The sequence below is a fragment of the Lucilia sericata genome, unplaced genomic scaffold, assembly GCF_015586225.1.
Source record: "Lucilia sericata isolate MDLA Ls3-8-SP2 unplaced genomic scaffold, ASM1558622v1 Contig001938F_arrow, whole genome shotgun sequence".
NCBI lineage: Eukaryota > Metazoa > Arthropoda > Insecta > Diptera > Calliphoridae > Lucilia > Lucilia sericata.
This window is the reverse complement of record NW_023995812.1, coordinates 46,074-72,511: the sequence shown is the minus strand read 5'-3', so window position 1 is coordinate 72,511 and position 26,438 is coordinate 46,074. Positions and strand designations below refer to the sequence as shown.

Below are 26,438 nucleotides of genomic sequence, written 5' to 3'. Positions count from 1 at the left end.
AAATTATTCAAAATTATAAATGGTGCTTTTTTAACCACGTCTTTGAAAATGTTTACCCGGTTTTACCCGTTTTTGAGCCAATTACGGTGCTTTTGTTCTTGGACGAGTTGGCAACACTGCAGCACACTGCTATTTAGTTTATCGGGATTTTTTATTAAAGAACCAGCACTTTAATCAATTGGGCGTGTGTAGTGTGTGAAAAGTAAAAGTCTTTAGTGTACAAAGTTATAAAATTTCAAACTAAATTAAACAAAAGACAAAAGTGTAAAAAATCCTAAACAAAATGGGTCTTAAAGGTTGTGAAGTACAATTGGATAATCCCTGGAATACATATTATGCTGGTCAAACTATAAATGGACAAGTCAAATTAACATTTGACTCGGCAAAAAAAGTCAGAGGTAAGTGATTTATTTAGTAGATATTTAAAAATAAAATAAGTATTAATCTCTATGGTGTTTAATACTCATCATTATCATCAACGCAAAAAAAGCAAAGAAAAATATTAGTCATTTTTTCCAACCATACTTATAGTTAGTTGTATGTATCACATCATCATTTAAAAATCAAAATGTAAAAGCAAAAACAAAAACATCATCATCAACATCATTAAACATTCTACTAGCTAATTTTTACTATACGTCATTTAAAATAAAAAGTACATTATTTTGTTGTTGTTAGGTTTTTTTGTGTGTCCCAATATACAAATTTTATATTGAAATAGTTATTTATTTGCATATTTTTCTCGAATTTCTCTATTTTGTTGTTTCAACATGTCATACATTGTTGTTGTTTTAAATTAACTTTACTTTAGTTGTCAAAAATCTATCAAACGCAAACTACTTTACTACTTCTTTTTCTATTGTTTCTATTTACAGCTAAAAAATTCCCTTTGTTTTCTTTTTGGTTATTTTTTGTTTTTCTACCACCCACTTTGCCCACCTCCCTTTGCCTTTTACTAAAAATAAAAACCTGCTTAAAATACCAACAAACACCAGTTGTTTATTTTGCTTTTTTGTTCTTTTCTTTGTTGTTGTTTGTTTTTTGGTTGAAGTTTAGTATGTAGAGGAATATTTATTTAAAAACAGACCTCATTCTTTTTTAATGTATTATTGTTGTTGTTTTTATTGTTGCTGTTTTTGCCAAAAGCCGGTTCTTATTTTATTTTTAGTTAAGAAATTTTCTTTTCAATATGAATGATTTTGTTGTTGTGCTCTTGTGTGTATTTTTTAGTTGCTCTGTTTTTCTTATTGCTTTTCCAACTGCAAGTTATGCGTTTGTTTTGTTTTTCATTCTTTTGAAGAGTGGGAGGTTTTGTTTGAACGCATTATTCTCCATTTTTAGAATAGCTACCTATCTACTTTTTTTTTTGTAATGATGTAGGGTTTGTTGAACTGCATTTTGTGTGTAAAAAATAAACACAAAAAAAGGACAGGTTTATTTATTTTGTATTACAACAAATGTGAAAGAGATAAGGAACAAGTTTCCAATTGGAACTTATTTATGGTTATGGTAATAACATTAAGAATAAATGGCGACTTTGAGTGGTCAGAATGTATGCAATTTTTTATATAGAAAAGTGGTTGGAATCTAAACAACTTTTTCAGTAGAAAACTGGTCAGAATCTCAGCAACTTTATCCGTTAGTAGTTGAGCAACTTTTTCTTTAGAAAATTGGTCGGAATCTAAGCAACTTTTTCTATAGAAAAGTGGTCAGAATATGAGTAACTATTCCTATAGCAAAGTTGTTAGAATCTTAGCAACTTTTCCTATAGAAAAGTGGTCAGAATCTGAGCTACTTTTCATATAGAAAAGTGGTCAGAATCTGAGCTACTTTTCCTATAGAAAAGTGGTCTGAATCTGAGCTACTTTTTCTATAGAAAAGTGGTCAAAATCTGACTTACTTTTCCTATAGAAAAGTGTTCAGAATCTGAGCTAGTTTTCCTATAGAAAACTGGTGAGAATCTGAGCTACTTTTCCTATAGAAAACTGGTCAGAATCTGAGCTAGTTTTCCTATAGAAAAGTGGTCACAATCTAAGCTACTTTCACTATAGAAAATTGGTCAGAATCGGAGTAAATTTTCCTGTAGAAAACTCGTCAGAGTGTGAGTAACTTTTTCTGTAAATAACTTTGCTTAATTTTTGTTTTATAGTAGAAAGAAAATCCAAAAGGATTTTCTTAAACACACGAGTACTTGATTAAAATCAATAAACGATAAATTAAATTGAGGAAAACAAAAGAAGCAATTGACCGAAAAAAACAGTTCACATAATGAAAATACACATTCACTCGTTTAAAACCATACAATACATTATAATTTGTAGAATTACGATGATGTCATGCTTTAATAGCGTTTAAATTTTTATAAATTACATTCCATATTTGTTAATCAAACAAAATTCATTCTCTCTCATTCATTGCACATACACATTTCCCATAAAACTAAAACAAAGTTGCATTCGAAGCTCACAGCTCTATGTTAATTTAGATTGATAATTAAAAATGAAATTGTCAAATTTTTCAAGGTATAATCATACGTTTTTTGGGCGAAGCCAATACCGAATGGTCGGAAACACGTAAGGTAACGAGTAGTGAAGGACGTGAAGAAGACGAGACCACTACGTTTAAGGGTCATGAGGAATACTTTCAAATACAATATTATTTGTTGGGTGGAAAAAATAGTGAGTAAATAAAATTTCTAAGTAAATCAATACTAAAGTTTATATTTTGTTAAAAAACAAGGTGCTGAAATTGAGTTACCCGCCGGTACTCATACTTATCCATTTACTTGTGCTTTGCCTCCCACTTTGCCCTCCTCTTTTGAGGGTGAGTTTGGCCATGTGCGTTATACCATTAAGGTGACCCTCGATAGACCCTGGAAGTTTGATCAAGACATGAAAATGGCCTTTACGGTTATTTCCCCTGTTGATTTGAATCTCAATCCTCGTGTTAAGGAACCTTTCAAATTGGATTTAGAGAAATCATTCTGTTGTTTCTGCTGCAAATCGGGTCCTTTATCGGTTATAACCACCATACCCGTTACCGGCTATGTATCTGGACAAATAATACCCATAACCTGTGAATGTGATAATGCCAGTAATGTGGGCATCAATGCCGTTAAATTTGTTTTACGCAAACGTGTAACCTTCACCACCACTCAACCGAGGGCCGAGAGAAAGGAAACAAAAATCACCATAGCTGAGCTAAGTATTGGCCCAGTGGCAGGTGGTGAATCTAGAACATTTACGCAACAATTGGAAATACCAGCACTGCCACCTACAAATCTGGTAAATTGTGGCGTTATTGCTTTGGATTATGATTTGCATATTGAGTGTGATGTTAGTGGACCACATCGTAATCTAACGGGTAATATACCCATTACTTTGGGCACTATACCGTTGGCTTCGTTTAAACCACCAGCACCATATACGGATGTACCAGCTCAAGTTGTACCACAACAGCCTACAGATGATCCTTCAATGGCTCCCACTCAACCGGTTAGTCCCGCTAGTCCACCAGAGGGTCAAGGTGGTGCCATGGGTTGGAATGTAGCCGATAGTGCTGGTGGTCAATTGTATCCTAATATACGTAAGTTTTATTTTGATTGAAATTAAAAGATTTCTTTTTTTGTAATCTTCATCAAAGGGAAGGTTGTATAAGAAATGGTTTGAATCTGAGCAACTTATGCTATAGAAAATTGTCAGTATTTAAGCAACCTTTTCTAACGAAAATTGGTCAGAATCTTAGAATTTTTTTATAACAAAATTGTCAGAATCTGAGCAATTTTTTCTATAGAACAATTGCCTGAATCGAAGTAAATTTTTTTATAGAAACGATGTCGGAATCTAAGCAACTTTTCCTATAGAAAAGTGATCAGAATCTGAGCGCCCTTTTTCTATTGAAAGGTGATCAGAATGTGATCATCTTTTCCTATAGAAAAGTGATCAGAATCGGAGAATTTTTTTCTGCAGAAAAGTTGTCTGAATCAGAGAAACTTTTTCTATAGAAAAGTGATCAGAATCTGAGCAACTTTTTCTATAGAAAAGTGATCAGAATCTGAGCGCCCTTTTTTATTGAAAGGTGATCAGAATATGATCATCTTTTCCAATAGAAAATTGAATCAGAGAAACTTTTTCTATAGAAAAGTGATCAGAATCTGAGCAACTTTTTCTATAGAAAAGTGATCAGAATCTGAGCAACTTTTTCTATAGAAAAGTGATCAGAATCTGAGCAACTTTTTCTATAGAAAACTGATAGAATCAGATCAACTTTTTCTATAGAAAAGTTATCTGAATCAGATCAACTTTTTCTACAGAAAAGTTGTCTGAATCAGATCAACTTTTTCTATAGAAAAGTTGTCTGAATTAGATCAACTTTTTCTATAGAAAAGTAGTCTGAATTAGATCAACTTTTTTATAGAAAAGTTGTCTCAATCAGATCAACTTTTTCTATAGAAGAGTTGTCTCAATCAAATCAACGTTTTCTATAGAAAAGTTGTCTGAATCAAATCAACTTTTTCTATAGAAAAGTTATTCTATAGAAAAGTTGTCCGAATTAGATCAACTTTTTCTATAGAAAAGTTGTCTCAATCAGATCAACTTTTTCTATAGAAGAGTTGTCTCAATCAATACAACTTTTTCTATAGAAAAGTTGTCTGATTCAGATTAACTTTTTCTATAGAAAAGTTGTCTGAATTAGATCAACTTTTTCTATAGAAAAGTTGTCTGAACTAGACCAACTTTTTCTATAGAAAAGTTGTCTGAATTAGATCAAATTTTTCTATAGAAAAGTTGTCTCAATCAGATCAACTTTTTCTATAGAAGAGTTGTCTCAATCAAATCAACTTTTTCTATAGAAAAGTTGTCTGATTCAGATTAACTTTTTCTTTTCCTTTTCTGTAGAAATGTTGTTAATTTCTTTTGGTTTAGGTTGAAAATTATAAAGCTTTTGTAATTGATTTATAAATAACTTTTTTTTTCTCTATTTCTTGTTCTCTCAGCTCCTCCACAATTTGTTGAGACTCAATTTAAGGCTCCTACAATAACTGGTCGTGATGATTCTGAACACACACAAGTGATAGGTGATGCTAATTTTGCTCCTCGTTATCCCACATTTCAATTTAATCCCTCCGCTCCTCAAATATAATTAATTTGAAATTGTTTTTTCTTTTGTGGGACAACATTTTTCCCAAAACTTTTAATTTCTTTTAATTCCTTAATTTTTCCTCCTATAACTTTATATAGAATTTAATGTTGTATTGTTTAACTAAATATTTAAACAAAAGCTTAAAATGGAAATTTGTTTAAAAAGTAAACGCACAATTATAAAGGACTTTGTTGAAAAAAAAACCTATAACTAAAAAAAAACTAAACTATATAGAGATATTTTTCTAAATGATATTAAAAAAAAACAAAATTTTAAACAGAAAATCTCAAAAAAAAATTGATATTTTTTATTACATTTATAATAAATTATGGAATTTCCTTAAGTTTCTCTTAGAAGAACATATTTATTATCAATATTTCTTTACAAATTTAAATATTTTTTTCAAAATTTCTCATTTTTAAATATGCATTTAACACCGTCCTTTAAATATTTTTTTATTTAATTGTTTCGATTTTATTTTTATTATTATATTTTATTTATTTTTGTTTTGGTAAGTTTTCCTTAAATATTTTGTTTTATTTTTTTATATGAATTTGTTTAATTTTTTTATGTCTAACATTTATAAAATGAGAGTGCCTAAGAAAAGCTTAAAAAGTTTTTAAAGTTTTAATTTATATTCATTATTTTATTATTAAAATTATATATAAATAATATTTTATGTAAAAAAAATATTTCAACTGCTTCCAATTAGTAAGAAAATAAAACTGAAACTTAACTAAATAAAACATTCAAATAAATATTAAAAACTATTTTATTATTAATTTTTCTTTACTTTTTTTTTAAATTGTATTTTTGTGTTATTTTTCTTTTAAATATTATATTCTATATAAAAAAATATTCTAAATAAATAGAAACTATAATTTTTGATAATAATTACAGTGCATTTTTATTATTAAGAAAAGCCGGTTCAAGCTTTACAATTCCTAAAAAAAAAACTGTGCTAATTTTGTTAACAAAACTGTTGTTATCTTTTTAATGAAATAAACCAATTTATCATAATTTTAATAACTCTTTTGCTGAGATTAGTTAATAATTGTTTATTTCTTTTTATTATATGACATTTTTATAAGATTTATCTTGCAAGCTAGATAAATATTTTATTTATGAAACAGAAAAAAAACAACAAAAACACTTCAAAGTTATAGAAAAACAAATTCTGTCACTGATAACACAGTTAGATCAGTTTATATTCACGTTTGTTGTTTATGTACTTTTAGCAAATTGCTATTTGAACAATTTTATTATTATAGTTGTATTATTGTAATTTGATAATGAAAAATTTTTAGATTTTTGATAACCTTTTTAGAGGTTTAAAAACAAAATATTAACAAACATTTGACGTATATTCTTACACTTATTGTAAAGAATCAATTAAATTTATAATTGTTTAATTAAAGAGAATTCATTTAAATTTATTTCATAGTTTGAAAGGTAATAATTGAAATAAAGATTAGATTAATAATTGTGTCAATTTAGTATCAAAGATATAACATTTTAATTGGGACAAAATTTTCTAAAGAAAACCTTAATTGGGACAAATTTGAGGCCAAATTTGCTATAGCAGATCAGTTTTGAAACAAATTATTCTATAGAAAATCCAGTTTGAGACGAAATTTTCTATAGAAATCGTAATTGGGATAACAATTTCTATAAAGAATAGTTATTGGCACACAATTTTCAATAGAAAATCTTATTTGGAATACAATTTTCTATAAAAAATCTACTTTGAGACACAATTTGCTAAAGAAAATCTTGTATGGAACAAAATTATCTGTTGAAAATCGTAATTGGGACAACATTTTCTAAAGAAAACCTTGTTTGGGATACAATTTAATAGAAAAAAATCCAGCTTAGGACTAAATATTCTAGAGAAAATCTAGTATGGGACAAAATTTTCTATAAAAAATCTTGTTTGCGACAACATTTTCTATAGAAAGTCTTGTTTTGGGCAAGTTAGAATCTGAGAAACTTTTCCTATAGAAAAGTGGTCAGAATCTGAGCAAATTTTCCTATAGAAAAGTGGTTACAATCTGAGCAACTTGTCCTATAGAAGCGGTCAGTATCTGAGCAACTTGTCCTATAGAAGTGGTCAGAATCTGAGCAACTTTTCCTATAGAAATGTGATCAGAATCTGAACAAATTTTCCTATAGAAAAGTGATCAGAATCTGAGCAAATTTTCCTATAGAAAAGTGGTCGGAATCAGAGCAACTTTTCCTATAGAATAGAATCTGAGCAACTTTTCCTAAAGAAAAGTGGTTACAATATGAGCAACTTTTCCTATAGAAAAGTGGTCAGAATCTGAGCAACTTATCCTATAGAAAAGTGGTCAGAATCTGAGCAACTTTTCCTATAGAAAAGTGGTCAGAATCTGAGCTAATTTTCCTATAAAAAAGTGATCAGAATCAGAGCAACTTTTCCTATAGAAAAGTGGTCAGAATCTGAGAAACTTTTCCTATAGAAAAGTGGTCAGAATCTGAGCAACTTTTCCTATAGAAAAGTGGTCAGAATCTGAGCAACTGTTCTATAGAAGAGTTGTCGGAATCTGAGCAACTTTTCCTATAGAAAAGTGATCAGAATCAGAGCAACTTTTCCTATAGAAAAGTGGTCAGAATCTGAGTAATTTTTCCTATAGAAAAGTGGTCAAATTCTGAGCAACTTGTCCTATAGAAAAGTGGTCAGAACCTGAGCAACTTTTTCTATAGAAACGTTTTCAGAATCTGTGTAACTTTTTCTATAAAGAAGTTGTCAGAATCTGGGTAACTTTTTCTACAGAAAAGTTTTCAGAATCTGAGCAACTTTTTCTTTAGAAAAGTTGTCAGAAACTGTGGAACTTTTTCTATAGAAAAGTTGTCGGAATCTGACCAACTTTTTTTATAGAAATATCTGAATCTGATATATTTTTCCTAATTTTATAAAAGTCTAGGCAACTTTTCGTATTTAAAAGTGATCTCAATGTATGCTAATTTTCCTATGGTCTGTCCTTTTTGCAGTTTAATACAAATTTACAATAAAACAAAAACAATAACTATTTACTAAAATAAAAATATGTAGTAGTTTTATTTTTAAAATATATACAAACAACTCAAATGTAAAATAATTTAAAATTTCTTTTTATTATTAGTATCTCTTGGTTGGACATGAATCATAACTTTAATGGCACCACCCAAACCTTTGCGGGCGGTCTCAAAAGCCTTATCGGTTTCAGTAATATCAAAATGGTGGGTAACTAAACGTTTAACATTCAGTTCACCGGAGGATACTAAAGCTAAAGCGGCAGAATAGCTAGAAATAGATAAATTAAAAGAAACATATGTTTAAGACCAATTAACTATTTTGAAATTCCTGAAGCAGTTCTAAATATCTTAAATAAATTAAATTACTTACTCATTACAATAACGGAATACACCGCGAATATCAACCTCACGGGCTAAGGCATTTATTAGGGGAATTTTAGTTTCGGCAGCGCCCATACCCACAATAACACAACAGCCTCCAGAGCGGGTAGCCTGAAAAAAAGTATACATAAGCATTGACCTTAATAATATTCAATTTACACTTTTTAACTTACAAAAATGGCCAATCTAATGGTGACTTCAGCGCCACAGCAATCAATCGATTTATCGGGCATAGAACCCATCATTTGTTCCACCTTCTTTGCAGTTTCTTCGGCTGTATCCTTTGGAGTCATTAGGAAAGTGTGTGTGGCACCCAATTCCTTGGCCACATCTAAACGTTGTTGCACCAAATCGGTTATCATTATCTTAGAGGCACCCATGGACTTGGCCACCAATAAAGTAACTAAACCTATGGGACCAGCACCCAAAATCAAAACTTCCGAACCCAAACCAACACCAGCACGACGGCAAGCATGAACACCCACCGATAAGGGTTCCAATAGGGCACCCTCTTCCATGCTTACATGATCGGGTAGTTTGAAACAGAAATCAGCAGCATGTTTATAATAGCGGGTTAGATTACCATCATAGGGGGGTGTGGCACAGAATTTCATATCGGGGCACAAATTATATTTGCCCGTCTTACAGAATTCACAAATATAACAGGGTACACCGGGTTCAATAGCGCAACGATCACCGACTTTTAAATGTTTAACTTTAGCTCCCACCTTCGCTACAACACCGGCAGCCTCGTGACCAATTATCATGGGTTTGGTGAGCACAAAATCACCAATACGACCATGGGCGAGATAGTGTACATCTGAACCGCAAATACCCACACAGTCCATGGCCAAAAGAACCTCTAGATATGAAAAATGAGATCAATTAATAACTCGTAATTTGAAATTCTGAAAATATTAGAAATTTCTTTACCATTGTCGGAAATTTCTGGAATGGGACGTTGTTCCTAAAAAAGATAAAATAATAAGATTTCTTTATAGGAATTTGCTTTTAAATCTGAGGAACTTTATTTATGAGAAAGCTGAGAAACGTTTTCTATACAAAAGGAGTCAGAAACTGAGCTACTTGTTGCATGCAAAAAGAGTCCCAAACTGAGCAACTTTTTCTATAGTAGGTAAAGAGAATCTTTTTCTATAGAAAAGTTGTCAGATTCTGAGCAAGTTTTTCTATAGAAAAGTTGTCAGAATATGAGCATGTTTTTCTATAGAAAAGTTGTCAGTATCTGGGCAAGTTTTTCTATAGAAAAGTTGTCAGAATCTGGGCAAGTTTTTCTATAGAAAAGTTGTAAGAATTTGAGCCAGTTTTTCTATAGAAAAGTTGTCAGAATCTGAGCAACTTTTTCTATAGAAAAGCGGTCAAAATCTGAGCAACTTTTTCTATAGAAAAGTTGTCAGAATCTGAGCAACTTTTTCTATAGAAAAGTTGTCAGAATCTGAGCAACTTTTTCTATAGAAAAGTTGTCAGAATCTGAGAAACTTTTTCTATAGAAAAGTTGTCAGAATCTGAGCAACTTTTTCTATAGAAAAGTTGTCAGAATCTGAGCAACTTTTTCTATAGAAAAGTTGTCAGAATCTGAGCAACTTTTTCTATGGAAAAGTTGTCAGAATCTGAGCAACTTTTTCTATGGAAAAGTTGTCAGAATCTGAGCAACTTTTTCTATAGAAAAGTTGTCAGAATCTGAGCAACTTTTTCTATAGAAAAGTTGTCAGAAACTGAGCAACTTTTTCTATAAAGAAGTTGTCAGAATCTGAGCAACTTTTTCTATAGAAAAGTTTTTAGAGTCTGAGCAACTTTTTCTATAGAAAAGTTGTCAGAAACTGAAGAACTTTTTCTATAGAAAACTTGTCAGAATCTGAGCAACTTTTTCTGTAGAAAAGTTTTCAGAATCTGCGCAACTTTTTCTATAGAAGAAAATTTGTCAAATCTGAGCAACTTTTTCTTTAAAAAGGTCATCTGAACAACTTTTTCTATAGAATAATTGTCTGAATCTGTATCTATAGAAAATATGTCAGAATCTTTTCTATAACAAACTGTTGTCCCAATTAAGATTTTCTATAGATAGTTTTGTCCTAAACTAGATTCTCTATAGAAACGTTTCTTCCAAACTAGATTTCTAGAAAAAATTATGTCCCAAACTAGATTTTCTATAGAAATTTGTGTCCCAATTAAGATTTTCTACAGAAACGTTTCTACGAAACGATATTTTCTAAAAAAAGTTTGTCCCAAACTAGATTTTCTATAGAAAATTTTGTCCCAAATTTGATTTCGTATAAAAAATATTGTAGCTAACTAGATTTTCTATAGAAAATTTTGTCCCAAACTAGATTTTCTATAGAAAATATTGTCCCAAAGTAGATTTTCTATAGAAAATTTTGTCCCAAACTAGATTTTCTATAGAAAATTTTGTCCCAAACTTGATTTCGTATAAAAAATATTGTCCCTAACTAGATTTTCTATAGAAAATATTGTCCCAAACTAGATTTTCTATAGAATATTTTATACCAAACTAGATTTTCTATAGATAATTTTGTCACAAACTAGATTTTCTATAGAAAATATTGTCCCAAACTAGATTTTCTATAGAAAATATTGTCCCAAACTAGATTTTCTATAGAAAATTTTGTACCAAACTAGATTTTCTATAGAAAATATTGTCCCAAACTAGATTTTCTATAGAAAATTTTGTCCCAAAGTAGATATTCAATAAAAATGTTGTCCTTAACCAGATTTTCTATAGAAAATTTTGTTCCAAACTGGAAAATATTGTCTCAAATAAGATTTTCTTTAAAAAAGTAATGATTTTCTTAAAAAAATTTTGTCCCCATTAAAACGATTTTGTTTTCTACTAGACTTTCTCTAAAAAATATTGGTTGCTAATGAGATTTTCTTTAGAAACTATTGTCCAGATGTACTGCCCTAACCCTTTTACTTAAAGTGGGTGTGTTTTAGCAAACATTTTCTATTTTGATATTCCCACATAGTTCTAAATAATTAATTCGATTGCACTTATTTGTTAATTTAACAAAATTATTGTAATTGCTATTTTCCCATTTACACTTATTAAAATTGTTTATTTTTTTTGTAAATAATTATTGTTTTTTAAAGGTTTTGTATATAAACAATGAATTTGTTTATAAAATTGCCAAGTTATTTTTCTAAATAAATATGTAATACAATTGCACGTGACTAATGCACTATGTTCTAAATTAATAAAAATGTCTAAATAGTTTTGAAAAAAAAAGAAATGTCAATTAAAAGTGATTCAAATTTACTTTAACTATTCACTATTCGAAAGATGAACGATATCTTGGGGCATCAAATCTTGAGTAATTCTATAAGAAAGACCTTTCATTTGTTATACTATTTGTAAGAGATATATCCGAAAATATGATCAAATATATGTAGAAATAGGACAGAATTTAGTGTTTGATTAACAAGACAGAGACAATATATTTGATTCTTAGTCGAGAAATCAAGAGATCAGAGAGAGAGATGATGGGAACTATAATTTTCTACACTATACTATCGTAAAGGGTATATAAGTTTCGGTATTATCCGATTTTAGCATTTTTAAGAAATCTGGAAGGATGCCAAACATAAACAAACTTTTTATTTAAACTAAAAATAATGTTTTTGTTTTTTTTCTGCATTTATTTAGTCAAGTGTTCATAAATACAAAAAAGACGGAAATTTTTTAAAGACTTTTTATGAAAATAAAGGTGTGTTCACATATACATCACAAATAGTTGACGTAAAATAAACGTAATCACTAAATTTTAAGAAATTTTTATTTATTTTTACATGATTTTGTAACAGCAAATAACTAACTATATAATTAAGAAGACATTCTAAAGTAGAAAATAAACTATTGGTTTCTTTAAAACATAAATCCAAATAAAACAAAACACAAATCACATAAATTTCTAAAAATCATATAAAATTCTCCAAAATGCTAAAAATAAATTTAGAAAATAATGCATTTGTATTCAAAGTATTCCCATTGGATCTATAACAAGTATTTGACTTTGTTATACCCTTCATCATTGTGAAAAGGGTATAGTATATAAGTTTGTCATTCCATTTGTTATTTCTACAATTAAGTATATATTCTGATTTATATACATAACTATAGCGAAGAAGATTGAGCGATGTACGTCCGTATGTCTATCAGTTATGCTTTCGGAAAATCGGTTCATAAATAATGGAGTGATGTCCGTCCGTCAGTATGTATTTTAAGAACAGTTTTCTCGAGTCCCCACACATCTTCTAATGTATATATTCTTATAATTTGTATGTTTATCAGACATGTTTTCGGAAAGTTTCCTATTTAAAAATCGGTTCATAAGTAATGAAGTTTTTAGATATTCTGATGTCCATCCGTTCGTATGTATTTTGAAAACAATTTTCTCGAGTCCCCAGACATTTTCGGCATCAAAGTCATGAATAATTCCTTCACATGCTATCAAGAAGTTTGCTTTAATTTAAAATTAAAAATTTCGGTCAATAAATAAGGTAATTATGATCAAAATTCTGAATCCAAGTTTTTAATAATTATATCAGACATACTTTCGAGAAATTTGGTATATAAATAATGGAGATATGATCAAAATTCTCAGCCAAACCATGATTTCTCGATTTAGCTATGTCCGTCTGTCCATATGTATTTTGAAATCGATTTTCCCAAGACCCCAGTTATTTTTGCTATCGAAATCTTTAATAATTCTATCAGATATACTTTAAAGAAATTCGCTATTTAAATTCAATAAAATCGGTTCATAATTTAAGGGAGTTATGATCAAATTTCTAAAAAAATCTATGATTTTTCGATTTAGCGTTGCCCGACTTTCTGTATGCCCGTCCATATGTATTTTGAAATAATTTTTCTTAAGTCTACAGTAATTGTTACTCAAAACTTGAGCAATTCTTTCAGACATACTTTCCAGGAGTTTGCTATATAATATCAGTCAAATCTGATAAAAATTCTGAAAAAAATCCAGATTTTTTGATTAAAAGATGTCTGCCTGTCCGTATGTAGTATTTTGAAATCAATATTCCCAATCAATAATTATTTTAGACTTATTTTCGAGAAGTTTTCTATATGAAATCAGTCAAATCGGTCCATAATCATGAACAAAGTTCTGAGAAAACAGCAGATTTTTTGATTAAAAGATGTCCGTCTGTATATTGAAATCAATATTCCCAATTAATAATTATTTTAGATTTATTTTCGAGAAGTTTTCCATATGAAATCGGTCCGTAATCATAATCAAAATTCTGAGAAAACGCCAGATTTTTTGATTAAAAGATATCCGTCTGTCGGTATGTATTTTGAAATCAATATTCTCAAGTCCCCAGTTATCTTCAGACATATTTTCGAGAAGTTTTCTATGTAATATCAGTCAAATCGGTCCATAATCAATGATGATATGATTAAAATTCTGAGAAAACCCTAACATTTTTTAATACGAGATACGAACAGATATCGTATTTATTTTGAAAACTATTTTTCCAAGACCCCAGTTATCTTCAGCATCGAATTTTTTAATAATTCTATCAGATATACATTAAAGAAATTTGCTATTTAAATTCAATAAAATCGGTTCATAAATACTAAAGATATAATCAAAATTCTGATAAAATCTAGGATTTTGAATAAATATTTCGGATGATATATTCAAATATATAGACAGTATGTATTATATATCAAATGAGAGGTATTCGAAAGGCCTTTCACATGTATATCAAATGTTTAGAAAAATAATCATTTATTCGAGCTATATCCGAAGATTGAGTTCTATGAATTTAAAAATTTTTTAAATTAAATTTTTTATTTAAATCTATTAAAGTGAAGGGCGTAGCAGATTCGGCATAGTCCAAATTAGCACTTTACTTGTTTTCTTTTAATTTACATAAAATTGAGGAATTTTGTTTTGAATTTTAATGAAATTTAATTAAAAGAATAAAAAAAACACGTTTCTTATTTGAAGAATAAGAAGATATAGCTCAAAATAAAAACTTCCATTCCCCAAAAGAGGGTGTGACAGTAATAATATATTTTTTTTTAACAATAACAACAAAATTTCAAGAAATATCAAATAAATTAATTTGTTATCTGTTTAAATTTTGTAATCAAAAATCGTTTTAAAAAACTTACCAATTTCATATCTTCAATTCCGTAAAGTACGGCTGTTAAATTATCCTTAGCCATTTTGCGTTTTTATTTTATTTTTTTGTTTTCTAACCGGAAATTTTTCTAAAGCGTAACAACCTGCTCGCTTAAATGTTTTAAACAAACTGTTTTGTTTAACAGAGTCTATGAGTTAGAAGTATATTTGTTTTTTAAAAAAAGAATTTTGCAATTATCTATTTGTTAATTCAACAAAAAACACTCAGCACAAAATAAAAAAATTTTGCACTAAATTCTATGAGAAACCATAAAAAATTTTACAGCTGTTTAAGTGAGTCCAAGTGCGTAATTATATTGAAAGAGAACTAGTGAGTCGAATTGTGATGTGAAAGACCCATTAGGAAATATTTTCTAGAACACTAAACTACTATATATAAGAACGTTACGTTTTTATACTGTTTGTAATTTCTATAATGATACATAATTATCCGATAATTTTCTGTCCATATATCTGGAGACCCCAGATATTTTTGGGCTCCAAATCTTGAATAATTATATCGGACATGCTTTCGAGAAGTTTGCTATTGAATTTAACAAATTCGGTTCATATTATATGAGCAAAATTACTAAGAAAATCCATGATTTTTTCAGAATTTTGACGGATTTTCGGAAACTATGATCGATATTTTAGTTTACGTCAAACTTATCAGACACAACTCATCATAATACAAATATTTTCTAAATTATTTTTTGAAATCTCTTTTATTTGTTGAAGTATTTTTAAGGAAAAGTCGATTTTTTTTTTTTTAAGTTTAAAGTTGTTTTTTCCCCCGGGGGAATTGACTTTTAAACAATTTCTCGGCAAAAGTTTCTTTCAAAATTCGATTTTTAAATTTTTACTAAAAGTTTGATTTTTCGATTTAACAATGATCATCTGTCTGTGTTTTTACAATTTTCTTGAGGCCCCAGATATTTTTTGGTTCCAAATCTTGAATAATTCTATTGGACATACTTTCGAGAAGTTCGCTATTGAAAATCAACAAATTCGGTTTTATTTATTAAAGTATTTTTAAGGAAAATTTGATTTTTTGTTTAATTTAAAGTTTTTCTACGTTTCTGTTTTTTTTTTTGTATTTATAAAGTATAATATTCCTATTGGGTCTCTTTGCATTAGTTTGACATTAAATGTCATTTAGCTTATTAGTTCTCACTAAAATTATCTCTCTGATTTCAAAGTAAACATTACTTTAGTGCTGCCACACATTAAATACCAGCAGCAAAAGACCACTGCTGGAAAAAATTCTCCAAATAATAGAAATATTAAAATTTTAATAACTTTCCAGAACCATTTAAAACTATATTGTTAATAACTGCAATTGTTAATATAGAGATGGATTTGATGATTCTCATTGGAGATGAAATGTAGATTCTTCATAGTCCAAAGTTCTGCAGCACTTCTATAGTAGTTGCAAAAATTCTTCCAATTAAAATTAGTACTAATCTAGGTAACAAGCTAAATTAGGAATCAACTACGTTAGAAAGTGGCAACATTGGCTAATGTTATATATCACCCGTGTTTAACCCCACATAAGCCACATAATACCTACCAAATATCATGTTTTGTGTAGTACAATTTTATATTAATTTAAATAAATAATAAAAATTTAAGGCCCTACACTCAAAGAAATCTAGCAGGGTAAAGGCAAGAGGGGAAAAGAGCGGAACGAAGGAAGGAAGGAACGAAAGAACGAAGGAAGGGAGGAAAGAAGGGAGGAACGAAAGAACGAAAGAACGAACGAACGAAACGAACGAACGAACGAACGAACGAACGAACGAAAGAACGAACGAACGAACGAACGAACGAACGAACGAACGAACGAACGAACGAACGAACGAACGAACGAACGAACGAACGAACGAACGAACGAACGAACGAACGAAAGCGAACGAACGAACGAACGAACGAACGAACGAACGAACGAACGAACGAAACGAACGAACTAACGAACGAACGAACGAACGAACGAACGAAACGAACGAACGAACGAACGAACGAACGAACGAACGAACGAACGAAACGAACGAACGAACGAAGAACGAACGAACGAACGAACGAACGAACGAACGAACGAACGAACGAACGAACGAACGAACGAACAACGAACGAACGAACGAACGAACGAACGAACGAACGAACGAAAGAACGAACGAACGAACGAACGAACGAACGAACGAACGAACGAACGAACGAACGAACGAACGAACGAACGAACGAACGAACGAACGAACGAACGAACGAACGAAAACGAACGAACGAACGAACGAACGAACGAACGAACGAACGAACGAACGAACGAACGAACGAACGACGAACGAACGAACGAACGAACGAACGAACGAACGAACGAACGAACGAACGAAACGAAACGAACGAACGAACGAACGAACGAACGAACGAAACGAAGAACGAACGAACGAACGAACGAACGAACGAAACGAACGAACGAACGAACGAACGAACGAACGAACGAACGAAAACGAACGAACGAACGAACGAACGAACGAACGAACGAACGAACGAACGAACGAACAACGAACGAACGAACGAACGAACGAACGAACGAACGAACGAACGAACGAACGAACGAACGAACGAACGAACGAACGAAGAACGAACGAACGAACGAACGAACGAACGAAACGAACGAACGAACTAAACTAACGAACGAACGAACTAACGAACTAACGAACGAAACGAACGAAACTAACCTAACTAACTAACTACAACTAACTAAACTAACTAACTAACTACTAACTAACTAACTAACTAACTAACTAACTAACTAACTAACTAACTAACTACTAACTAACTAGTTCAAAGTACATTCTCCACCCTCCATGAGTAGGGTGTGTCGTAAGGTCTATGGATATTATGACACTGGACATTATGACACGCCACCATGTATGGATCCTTATAGATAGCGGAGTCGATTAAGCCATGTCGGCTGAAATCAATTTTCTGATGACCCCAGATATCTTCGAGATCCAAATCTTCAATAATTCTGTCAGACATGCTTTCGACAAGATTTCTATTTTCCCAAAATCCGTCCATAAATAAGAAAGATATTGTTGTTGTTTTTTGTTTTGTTACTGCTAAAGTAATGTTAGAGGCGGGAAAAATGAAATAAATTGAAATTTTATAAAATTGTTAAACACACTATGGCGAAGGATATTTAAAATTCGACAAAGACGAATATAGATAGATCTCTTACTTGTTTTATTATTAAGTTTGTCCGAATCATAAGACCTTTAAAGGGTGGCGGCATTCTAAATGATATTGATATGATATTTGTAGGGCCATTAAAAGGTCGACTGATTAGTAGTAGTGTACATCAGTTGATTTGTTTCAATTTATTATTACAAATATAGGCTTTCAACGAAACCACACAAGACTTGTGTAATAAGCTGATATTTTATTTAACAGTTTTATTATAGATTAAAAAAAAACAAATATTAGATTAAAATTAAAATAAAAATATCAACAAAGTCAAGGAAATTTAAAAGTTTCCTACATTTTGAGCTGAGGGCCTGTTAGGCTCTGCTTAATACCCTACTATTTAATTTATAAAAATAAAACATTTTTTTTTTAAATTTTCGATTAGTTTTAAAAAAAGTGGTTTATATATATTTTTCCTTTTTGGCATATTTTTTTTGACATTGATATATAGAAATTTACATTTTTTTTAGGCAATTATTTCTTCCAGTTTTTGTTTTTATAATACTTTTTCTTAAATTTTCAAATATATGTAACTTATAAATATAAAAAAAAAAATTTACATAATATTAAAATTTAGAAATAAAATTCTAAATTTTATTTAATTAAATATAAATATATATACTACAAAACTTTGTTTATATTAAATAAATGCATTACTTTTTAGTAATTTTAAATTTTTAATTAAATGCTTAATTTGTTCGTTTAATTTTTTATTTGTTTTTTTTTTTTTAATGACTGAGATTCTTAAATGGAACTTAATTTGGTCTTTGTTTAATTAGGAAAATTTATTTCAATGAGTTTTGAAATACAGTTAAAACTTAAAAGAGATTTTTAATAAATATGAATTTTTCACAAAATTTTTGAAAAACTTTCAAATATTTTCACTAAAAATTCAGATTTTTTACTAAAAATGTAAATATTTATTGAAAATTTTAGTTTTTTACAAAAAAAAAAAAAAATAATAAATTTTCGATTCATAGAAAGATAGAAATTGCACTGAAAACCCTAAATTTATTAATAAAGTTTCACTTAAAACCCGAATTTTTAATTAAAGTTAAAAATTTTTTTTAAATGTTTTTACTGTATCTCATTTAACTTATTATATATTAATATGGTACATTTAGTGGTTCTTATAGAAACCCGTAAATTATTCTTTTGATCCAGTTGTTTATTAGTTATAATGTTGATCAATGACCCCCAGTCAGATGGACTGATACACTAGGAGAAAGTTGTTTCATTTTTCTTTATTATAAACTAGCTATACCCACTGTGCTTTGCTACCCTAAAAGCGATATAAATAATAAACCCACTTAACGATTTTGAAGATTTGAATAATCTAACAGTTTCCAAGATATACGTATTTGATTCATACATGTGGTACCAAGGTCACCATTGAAAGTCCGCCCGTTATACTCTAAATGTTCACATGAATGTCAAAGTTTTTCATGTAAAATTTGAAGATTCTATCTCTAATAGTTTCTCAGATTTACGAATTTTTCTATTTAATACATATGAGGGCTCTAAGTTCCCCCCAGATGAAAGTCCTCTCTTTTTCCTTCAAAATATTCAGATGAGTATTAAAGTTCTTTGTGCAAAATTTAAAAAATCTAGTTCTATTAGTTTCCCAAATAAACGAAATTTTGTATTTAATTCATATGGGAGGTGCCAAGTCCCCCATTGAAAGTCCGCCCGTTATACTCTAAATATTCAGATGAATGTCAAAGTTCTTCATGTAAACTTTGAAGATTCTAGCTCTAATAGTTTCTCAGATATACGTATTTTTCTATTTAAGAAACAACCCCCCGCCCCCCATATGACAGTCCGCTCTTTTTCCTCCAGAATGTTCAGATGAATATTAAAGTTCTTCGTGCTAAATTTGAAAAATTTATTTGTATTAGTTTCCCAGATAAACGAATTTTTGTATTTAATTTATATGGGAGGTGCCCTCATGTGACACTAAAGTGGATCCGACAAAATTTGGGGACTCTAACTGTTATATTATCTCAAATATACGAATTTAATATTTTCTTAATATGGGCGTGGCTCCTCGCCCACTTGAAATTTTAAAATAAAAAGTAGCCTATAACCTCTTCCAGACATACAGGAATACGCTGTGAAAATTTCAAGATGCCAAATGGCTAATGAATTCTGCAGACGTTGGAGCTAAAGCCGACTTGCAATCCTAACTAGCACACAGTGTTCAGTTATTACTGTCAAAAACCTTGATTTATCCCGCCTATTTCAAGTTATAAGTTGCCTTGTACGTTTCTCATTGAAAGAAGGTCACATTAGCTTGGCCCCTCTACTTGTGTCAAGATTATTCTATATAAATATTTTCATTCTACCCCGACGTTGTTTTAAAAAATCTCTTAATTTGACATTTTGGAACATTAGAAAAGTTTGTCGACCTTGACAAGGCTTTCTTTGTATCTGATAGATCTTTTACCAAACACTAAATCTTTCTCTCTGAATCCGAACATCAGTTTTTCAAACCTTAAGCAAATCAAGCAGTCCTGCCTTCTGGAGGTAGATCTTTTACCAGACACTAAATCTTTCTCTCTGAATCCGAATATCGGAGTGATTTAATGCTCGGGAAACCTTGTTTCTTTTGACATTAAGATTATTTTACGAATGGCGAACGTATATTGATGAGATCATGAAATATTCGAACCTAGAGATATTCGTTCTAAAATTTGACTTAGAAGCTTCAGTTGGTTACCACTTCTTTGACAGATAGGCATCATCTTGAAGCTTTGAAATATATATACATAGTAGAGACTGATATATGCAATTTGTATACGATCAAGAGGCTCCAAGAAATATTATGAAACTAGAAAAAAGTCCTCTTGAATATGTGTCCATGAAGTTGAACATTTTTTTTATAAAACTTGGACTTACATACATATATTTGAGGGAATTAATTGCAGAGGTCAACAAAATTTTAAAAAATCGAAACCTAGAAACAAAACTACACATTTCAATAGGATTGATTTTCGAGATAACGTGTCATAAAATTTAGGGAAAATACAATTTTTGGTCATATTTGAGAGGTTATAACAGGTCTGTTATATCTTCATTCTTCTTCTAGTTATCTTTACCTAACTTTTGATGTCCAAAAACTGGGGTTTTTCATTCTTTAGGTCATCATGATATCTCGAAAACCTGATGCAATAAAGAAATTCTAAAATCAGATTCTGATTAAGCAGTTCTCAATCCTTCAGAAGTGGGTACTTTGTCCTTTGGGTTAAAAACAATTGTTGGACTGTGTTACCATTATTCTTGAAATATTCATAAAACTATAAATAATAAAGAGATCTAATAATTTGAGACTGTATAACTGCGCGAATACACCTTTATTTATAAGATTTGTTATATAATCTGAAAGTTGAAGCTATCTACTTTAAAATAAGGGTTTAACATCTGTTGTAACTTCATGCTTCTTCTAGTTATTTTTACCTAAATTTTGATGTCCAAAAACTGGGGGTTTTCAATCTTTAGGTTATGATATCTCAAATATCAGATGTGATGAAGAAGTTCTAAAATCAGATTAAGATTAAGCAGAGCTCAATCTTTAAGAAGTGCGTTCATTATTCTCTGGGTTAAACAAATTTTATTCTGGGTGCGTGTATTCGCACATAAGTCATGGTATCTCGAAAACCAAATGTAATGAAGGAATTCCAAAATCTGATCAATTTTTTTAATTTACGAGTTTCTCTTAGTAGACCATTTTTAAAACTATTATAAACTACATATAATACTTAAAAATTTTAACTTAATTTTTAAAAAACTGAGTTATCTCTAAAAAAAAACTTAGATTCCTTATATACAAAATGTATTTTTATATTAAAAAATATTTTATTATATATAAGTGGTTTTAGTTATTTATGGAAAAATTGTTTAGCTAAGCTTTCAAATGATATATAGATAATTTAGAATAAAACTCGTTTATATATATATTATTGGATTTGTTGGGTTTTAAAAGTATAAATATATGTTTGTTCAGTGTTTTGTTTAAAGAGAAATTTCTACTTTAAATTGTTTTACTATTTAAGGAATTTATTATTTTGTGAAATGCTTTATCTTTGATTCTTAAGGGAGTTTTTTTTTTCAACAATTTGTTTTTGCTTTTGGGATATAGGTATTTTTATAATAAATTTTTTAAATTTCTGGTTATATCACACATTGATTTTTGTTTTTTTTTCCTTCATCTTCTATATATATAAAAAAGAAACCGCCATTTATACAAGTTTTAACTTTTTATATGTCTGTTGCCTGAATCGGAAGTACTAATATTGAAATGAAAAAAAACAAACCTTAAACAAATTAATCACATATATCACCCCTTGTTTTAGATTACTCTGTTATATATTCTTGTTTTATGACGGTTATATAGATTTACATTGGTTGCTTGCTTTAAAGAGTTAACTCCTCATTGGAGGTTTGTATTTCCAAACGTGGCGCCGGCTGTGTTAGTTCCTCTCTAATATCAGTCAATATCACCACTTCGTAGGGACTGCAATCGGATAAATGTAAAAATGAGCAAAGCCAACCATAAAAACCCTTTTCCATATCGGCTATTTCATTGCACCAGGCGGAGAAGGTGAAACTTATTTGCACAAACCCCGCATACAAACCCAAACCCAGACTACAGCATATGATATATATGGGATAGGCTGCCACCAGTAAGGGAGACATTAAAAGTCTAATTAAAATGGATTTTTCCTCATGCATATAATTGAAAACATTATACCAGGTAATGGTGCCAATATAGAAGGAATAAATACTGGTTATAAGGGTAACAAAGGGTAGACATATTAGGGACCATAGTAAAATATGCAAACCTGTACTCAAAGAACACTTGCAACATTTTTTATTCTCTTTAGCCTCCATTTTAATGGCCACCGCATTGATTTTTTCCAACTCATCACGACTGATATTCAATTGTAAATCAAAACTTTGACCCTTTTTCTTGCCACGCTTTATAGTGCCCGTCATGGTTAAATAGTTGCCATTATCTGCTGTTTTCTTAGTGTGATAACGTTCCAAAGACTGATCGTAGGTATTTAAAACGCTAGTTTCTCCCGACTCTAAATCCTCATAGTTGGTTTGATCTGGTGAATTGCGTGCACTACGCAATTGTGCCAGATCAGTGCGTATGTTAACACGTTTCTTAGAACCCGAACGATTACTAAGACAATCGTGTGATTTGCTGAGCTTAACATCTAGACTACTTTCCGAATAACTAGAGGGTGTTACGGTTGAAGATTCATGACGATTAGTGGATTTGGTTCCTTGCGATACAGATTCGAAATTGTTGAGCTCATTATCGTCCACATAGATATTGTCTACCGATTGTGCAGATTTGGGTGACTTAATGGATTTATCATCGGGATTTTTCAGTGGTATTTGAGGCAGTGGTTGTTTGTTTTTCAGCAAAAGTTTCGTATTTAGAAGATCCTCTTCCAGGACATTATTGGATGGTGAGAGTTTTTGGCGATTCTGAAAAAGAAAAGGAAATTAAGAAGAGATTTAAATAATTAAAATAAAGCAGAAAATTCCTAAACTTCTTCAGTTAAGTTACCGAATATTTCAAATTTTATGTCTAAATCAAAATTAAGAAAAAATGAAACCAACTTGTACGAATTGGATTAGATTTGTATCTTTATAAAAAGTAAAGAGTTTCAGATTGCAGATGCAGTCTTCGGTAGGCTAATATTTCGATCATAAAGAGATCAGTACACTGGGCGATGTACTAAGGAATATAAAGTGAAAAACTTCCGACTTCCCTGGATATTTCAAAGACATCCAGATTAACTCAGCGAAACTGGGAAACTCTTGATAAGATAACATCTAAATCTAATATAAAGTTAATCAGATTACTGAGTCTTTGCTGTTCCTGGAGCCTTGATCTGCTAAGATCAAATATCCGGCTGTGATCATATGAACGATATCAAGAATTAACTATGCTTTTATGTGATATAAGAGTTACTTCCAACTCTAGTAGACAAAATAACAGGGTACAGTCTGTTAGTTATTCAAGATTTTGGATCCAACTTTCCCTAACTTCTAAAGTGATTGTCATAATGAGGTCTAGGTTTTAACGTTACATTAAATCACTGCTGCAATGAGTAAAGAACATTAGATGAGCTGCAGGACAACATAAAAAGCGAAAATCCCAATAATTTGCTTCACTTTTCCAAGTTTTCTTGCAATTAAGATAATGCCGTGGTCGATAAAACAGTACAAAATAATAAATACTGTAAAAATCAGTAAATTTTCTTCAGACATTGTTTTTCAAACCAATAGTTTGACAAGTGGAAATAATATAATAAACATATTGTATATCATTAGAAAGGAAATTGTGTCTTCTATTCGAAAAAGTATAATTTTTTTAATAATTATACAATTTATAAAACATTTTTATATAACTAGAGCGAAAATATTTTTATTTACAAATTGTTTTAAATACTAAATTTGTATAAAAATCAGCCTTTAAAGACCGATTCCTTTTTATTTTAACTAGGACATTGTTTTCCAACCAATTAATTTAACCCAGCAAACTTCTTCGTGCGAAATATAAATTAATGTCAGAATTCAAAATTTTATAAAATAATTTAATTTTCTTGAATTATATAAAGTTTAAACAAGATTTCCAATTCACTTCAATTAATCGATTCTTACCTGTACATTGGCAATATGATCTACATAATTTGTGTTCCATTTGTTTTTTTATTCGTTTGACGTTTACGTGGCGGTATAAAAACTGGGCGTTCCTTGACCACATTGATGTCAGAACAGTTATCATCATTTTTGCTAACCATTTTTTATGATTTTTTTATTTTTATATATTAATTAATAATTGTTTTTATTAATAAACAACAAGTACATTTAGTTTTTATTGTAATTTATATAATTTTTTTTATTAAAAAAAGTTAAACTTTTCTATAAACAACATTTAAATGCATTTGAACTTAAATTAGGACGTAATTTTTCATGTTATATGTTTTTTTTTCTTTAGTTTTGGCTTAAAGTTTAGTTAATACTGTAATTTATTTAATTATTTACATTTTTGAATATTTTCATAATTATAATTTATTTAAATTTATATTAATTTGTGCGAAAAAACGCCTTGTTTTTAGTTTGAAATATTTATCTGTCTTATTAGCTGTTCAAGCAGAATGTCCTTTTTACTTTTTCCCTTAGAAGAGTTTTTGTTAGAGAATGCGCTTGTTATTGATTTTTCACCATCACTCAGTCACTCAATTGCATGTCCTTGTAACGTTTTTCCGTGTTGTTTACGTTTTGTGACTTTTACTCATTCTCTCTCTTGTTTTAATGACAGTTTTGTTTACTCTCTGTTTTGAAAGTAACTGTAATTGTTTATATTTGTTTGAGGGAGGATTTTTCCTAATGATTTGTTGTGAATGTGTTTAAGAAGGATTTTCGTAACTCTCTCTACTTGTTATGAATAGCAGATAAGAGGAAAACGAATTGTCAAAGTAGTTAAATGCCAAGTGTATAACAGCTAAATAAAGAATCAAATCACAATAAAAGAAACAAAGAACGAACGAACTAACGAAACTAACTAACGAACTAACGAACGAACTAACGAACTAACTAACTAACGAACGAACGAACGAAACGAACGAACGAACTAACTAACTATACTAACTAACAACTAACTAAACTAACTAACTAACTAACAACTAACTAACTAACTAACTAACTACTACTAACTACTAACTAACTACTAACTAACTAACTAACTAACTAACTAACTAACTAACTAACGACGAACTAACTAACTAACTAACTAACTACTAACTACTAACTAACTAACTAACTAACTAGACTAACTAACTAACTAACTAACTAACTAACTAACTAACTAACTAACTAACTAACTAACTAACTAACTAACTACTAACTAACTACTAACTAACTAACTACTAACTAACTAACAACTAACTAACTAACTAACTAACTAACTAACTAACTAACTAACTAACTAACTAACGACTAACTAACTAACTAACTAACTAACTAACTAACTAACTAACTACTAACTAACTAACTAACTAACTAACTAACTAAACTAACTTAACTAACTACTTTAACTAACTTAACAACTAACTAACTAACTAACTAACTAACTAACTAACTAACTAACTAACTAACTAACTAACTAACTAACTAACTAACTAACTAACTACTAACTAACTACTAACTAACTACTAACTAACTAACTAACTAACTAACTAACTAACTAACTAACTAACTAACTACTAACTAACTAACTAACTAACTAACTAACTAACTAACTAACTAACTAACTAACTAACTAACTACTAACTAACTAACTAACTAACTAACTACGAACTAACTACTAACTAACTAACTAACTAACTAACTACTAACTACTACATAACTAACCTAACTAACTAACTAACTAAC

At 29.8% G+C, this 26,438-nt stretch overlaps 3 protein-coding genes across 3 annotated transcripts; 1 reads left to right on the top strand and 2 right to left on the bottom strand.

The window, feature by feature from the left end:
- The first annotated feature begins 95 nt into the window (after positions 1–95).
- Positions 96–6,029, top strand: LOC119613040 (arrestin domain-containing protein 17-like). Its single transcript, XM_037968981.1, has 4 exons — positions 96–398; positions 2,523–2,678; positions 2,740–3,585; positions 4,997–6,029. Exons 1-4 carry the CDS (start codon positions 284–286, stop codon positions 5,140–5,142), a joined length of 1,263 nt encoding a protein of 420 aa, XP_037824909.1. The 5' UTR covers positions 96–283; the 3' UTR covers positions 5,143–6,029.
- A 2,157-nt stretch (positions 6,030–8,186) lies between these two features.
- LOC119613037 (sorbitol dehydrogenase-like) lies at positions 8,187–14,989 on the bottom strand. The gene is made up of 5 exons (XM_037968978.1): positions 14,735–14,989; positions 9,493–9,526; positions 8,733–9,421; positions 8,549–8,670; positions 8,187–8,446 (listed from the first exon to the last, which is right to left on the bottom strand). The coding sequence occupies exons 1-5, from the start codon at positions 14,786–14,788 to the stop codon at positions 8,263–8,265; spliced, it is 1,083 nt and encodes a 360-aa protein (XP_037824906.1). The 5' UTR covers positions 14,789–14,989; the 3' UTR covers positions 8,187–8,262.
- A 6,122-nt stretch (positions 14,990–21,111) lies between these two features.
- LOC119613035 lies at positions 21,112–24,805 on the bottom strand. Its single transcript, XM_037968976.1, is given in 3 exon segments — positions 21,112–23,483; positions 24,666–24,697; positions 24,700–24,805. Coding segments are annotated over 3 exon segments (1,224 nt in total). The 3' UTR covers positions 21,112–22,397.
- Between the last annotated feature and the right edge of the window lie 1,633 nt (positions 24,806–26,438).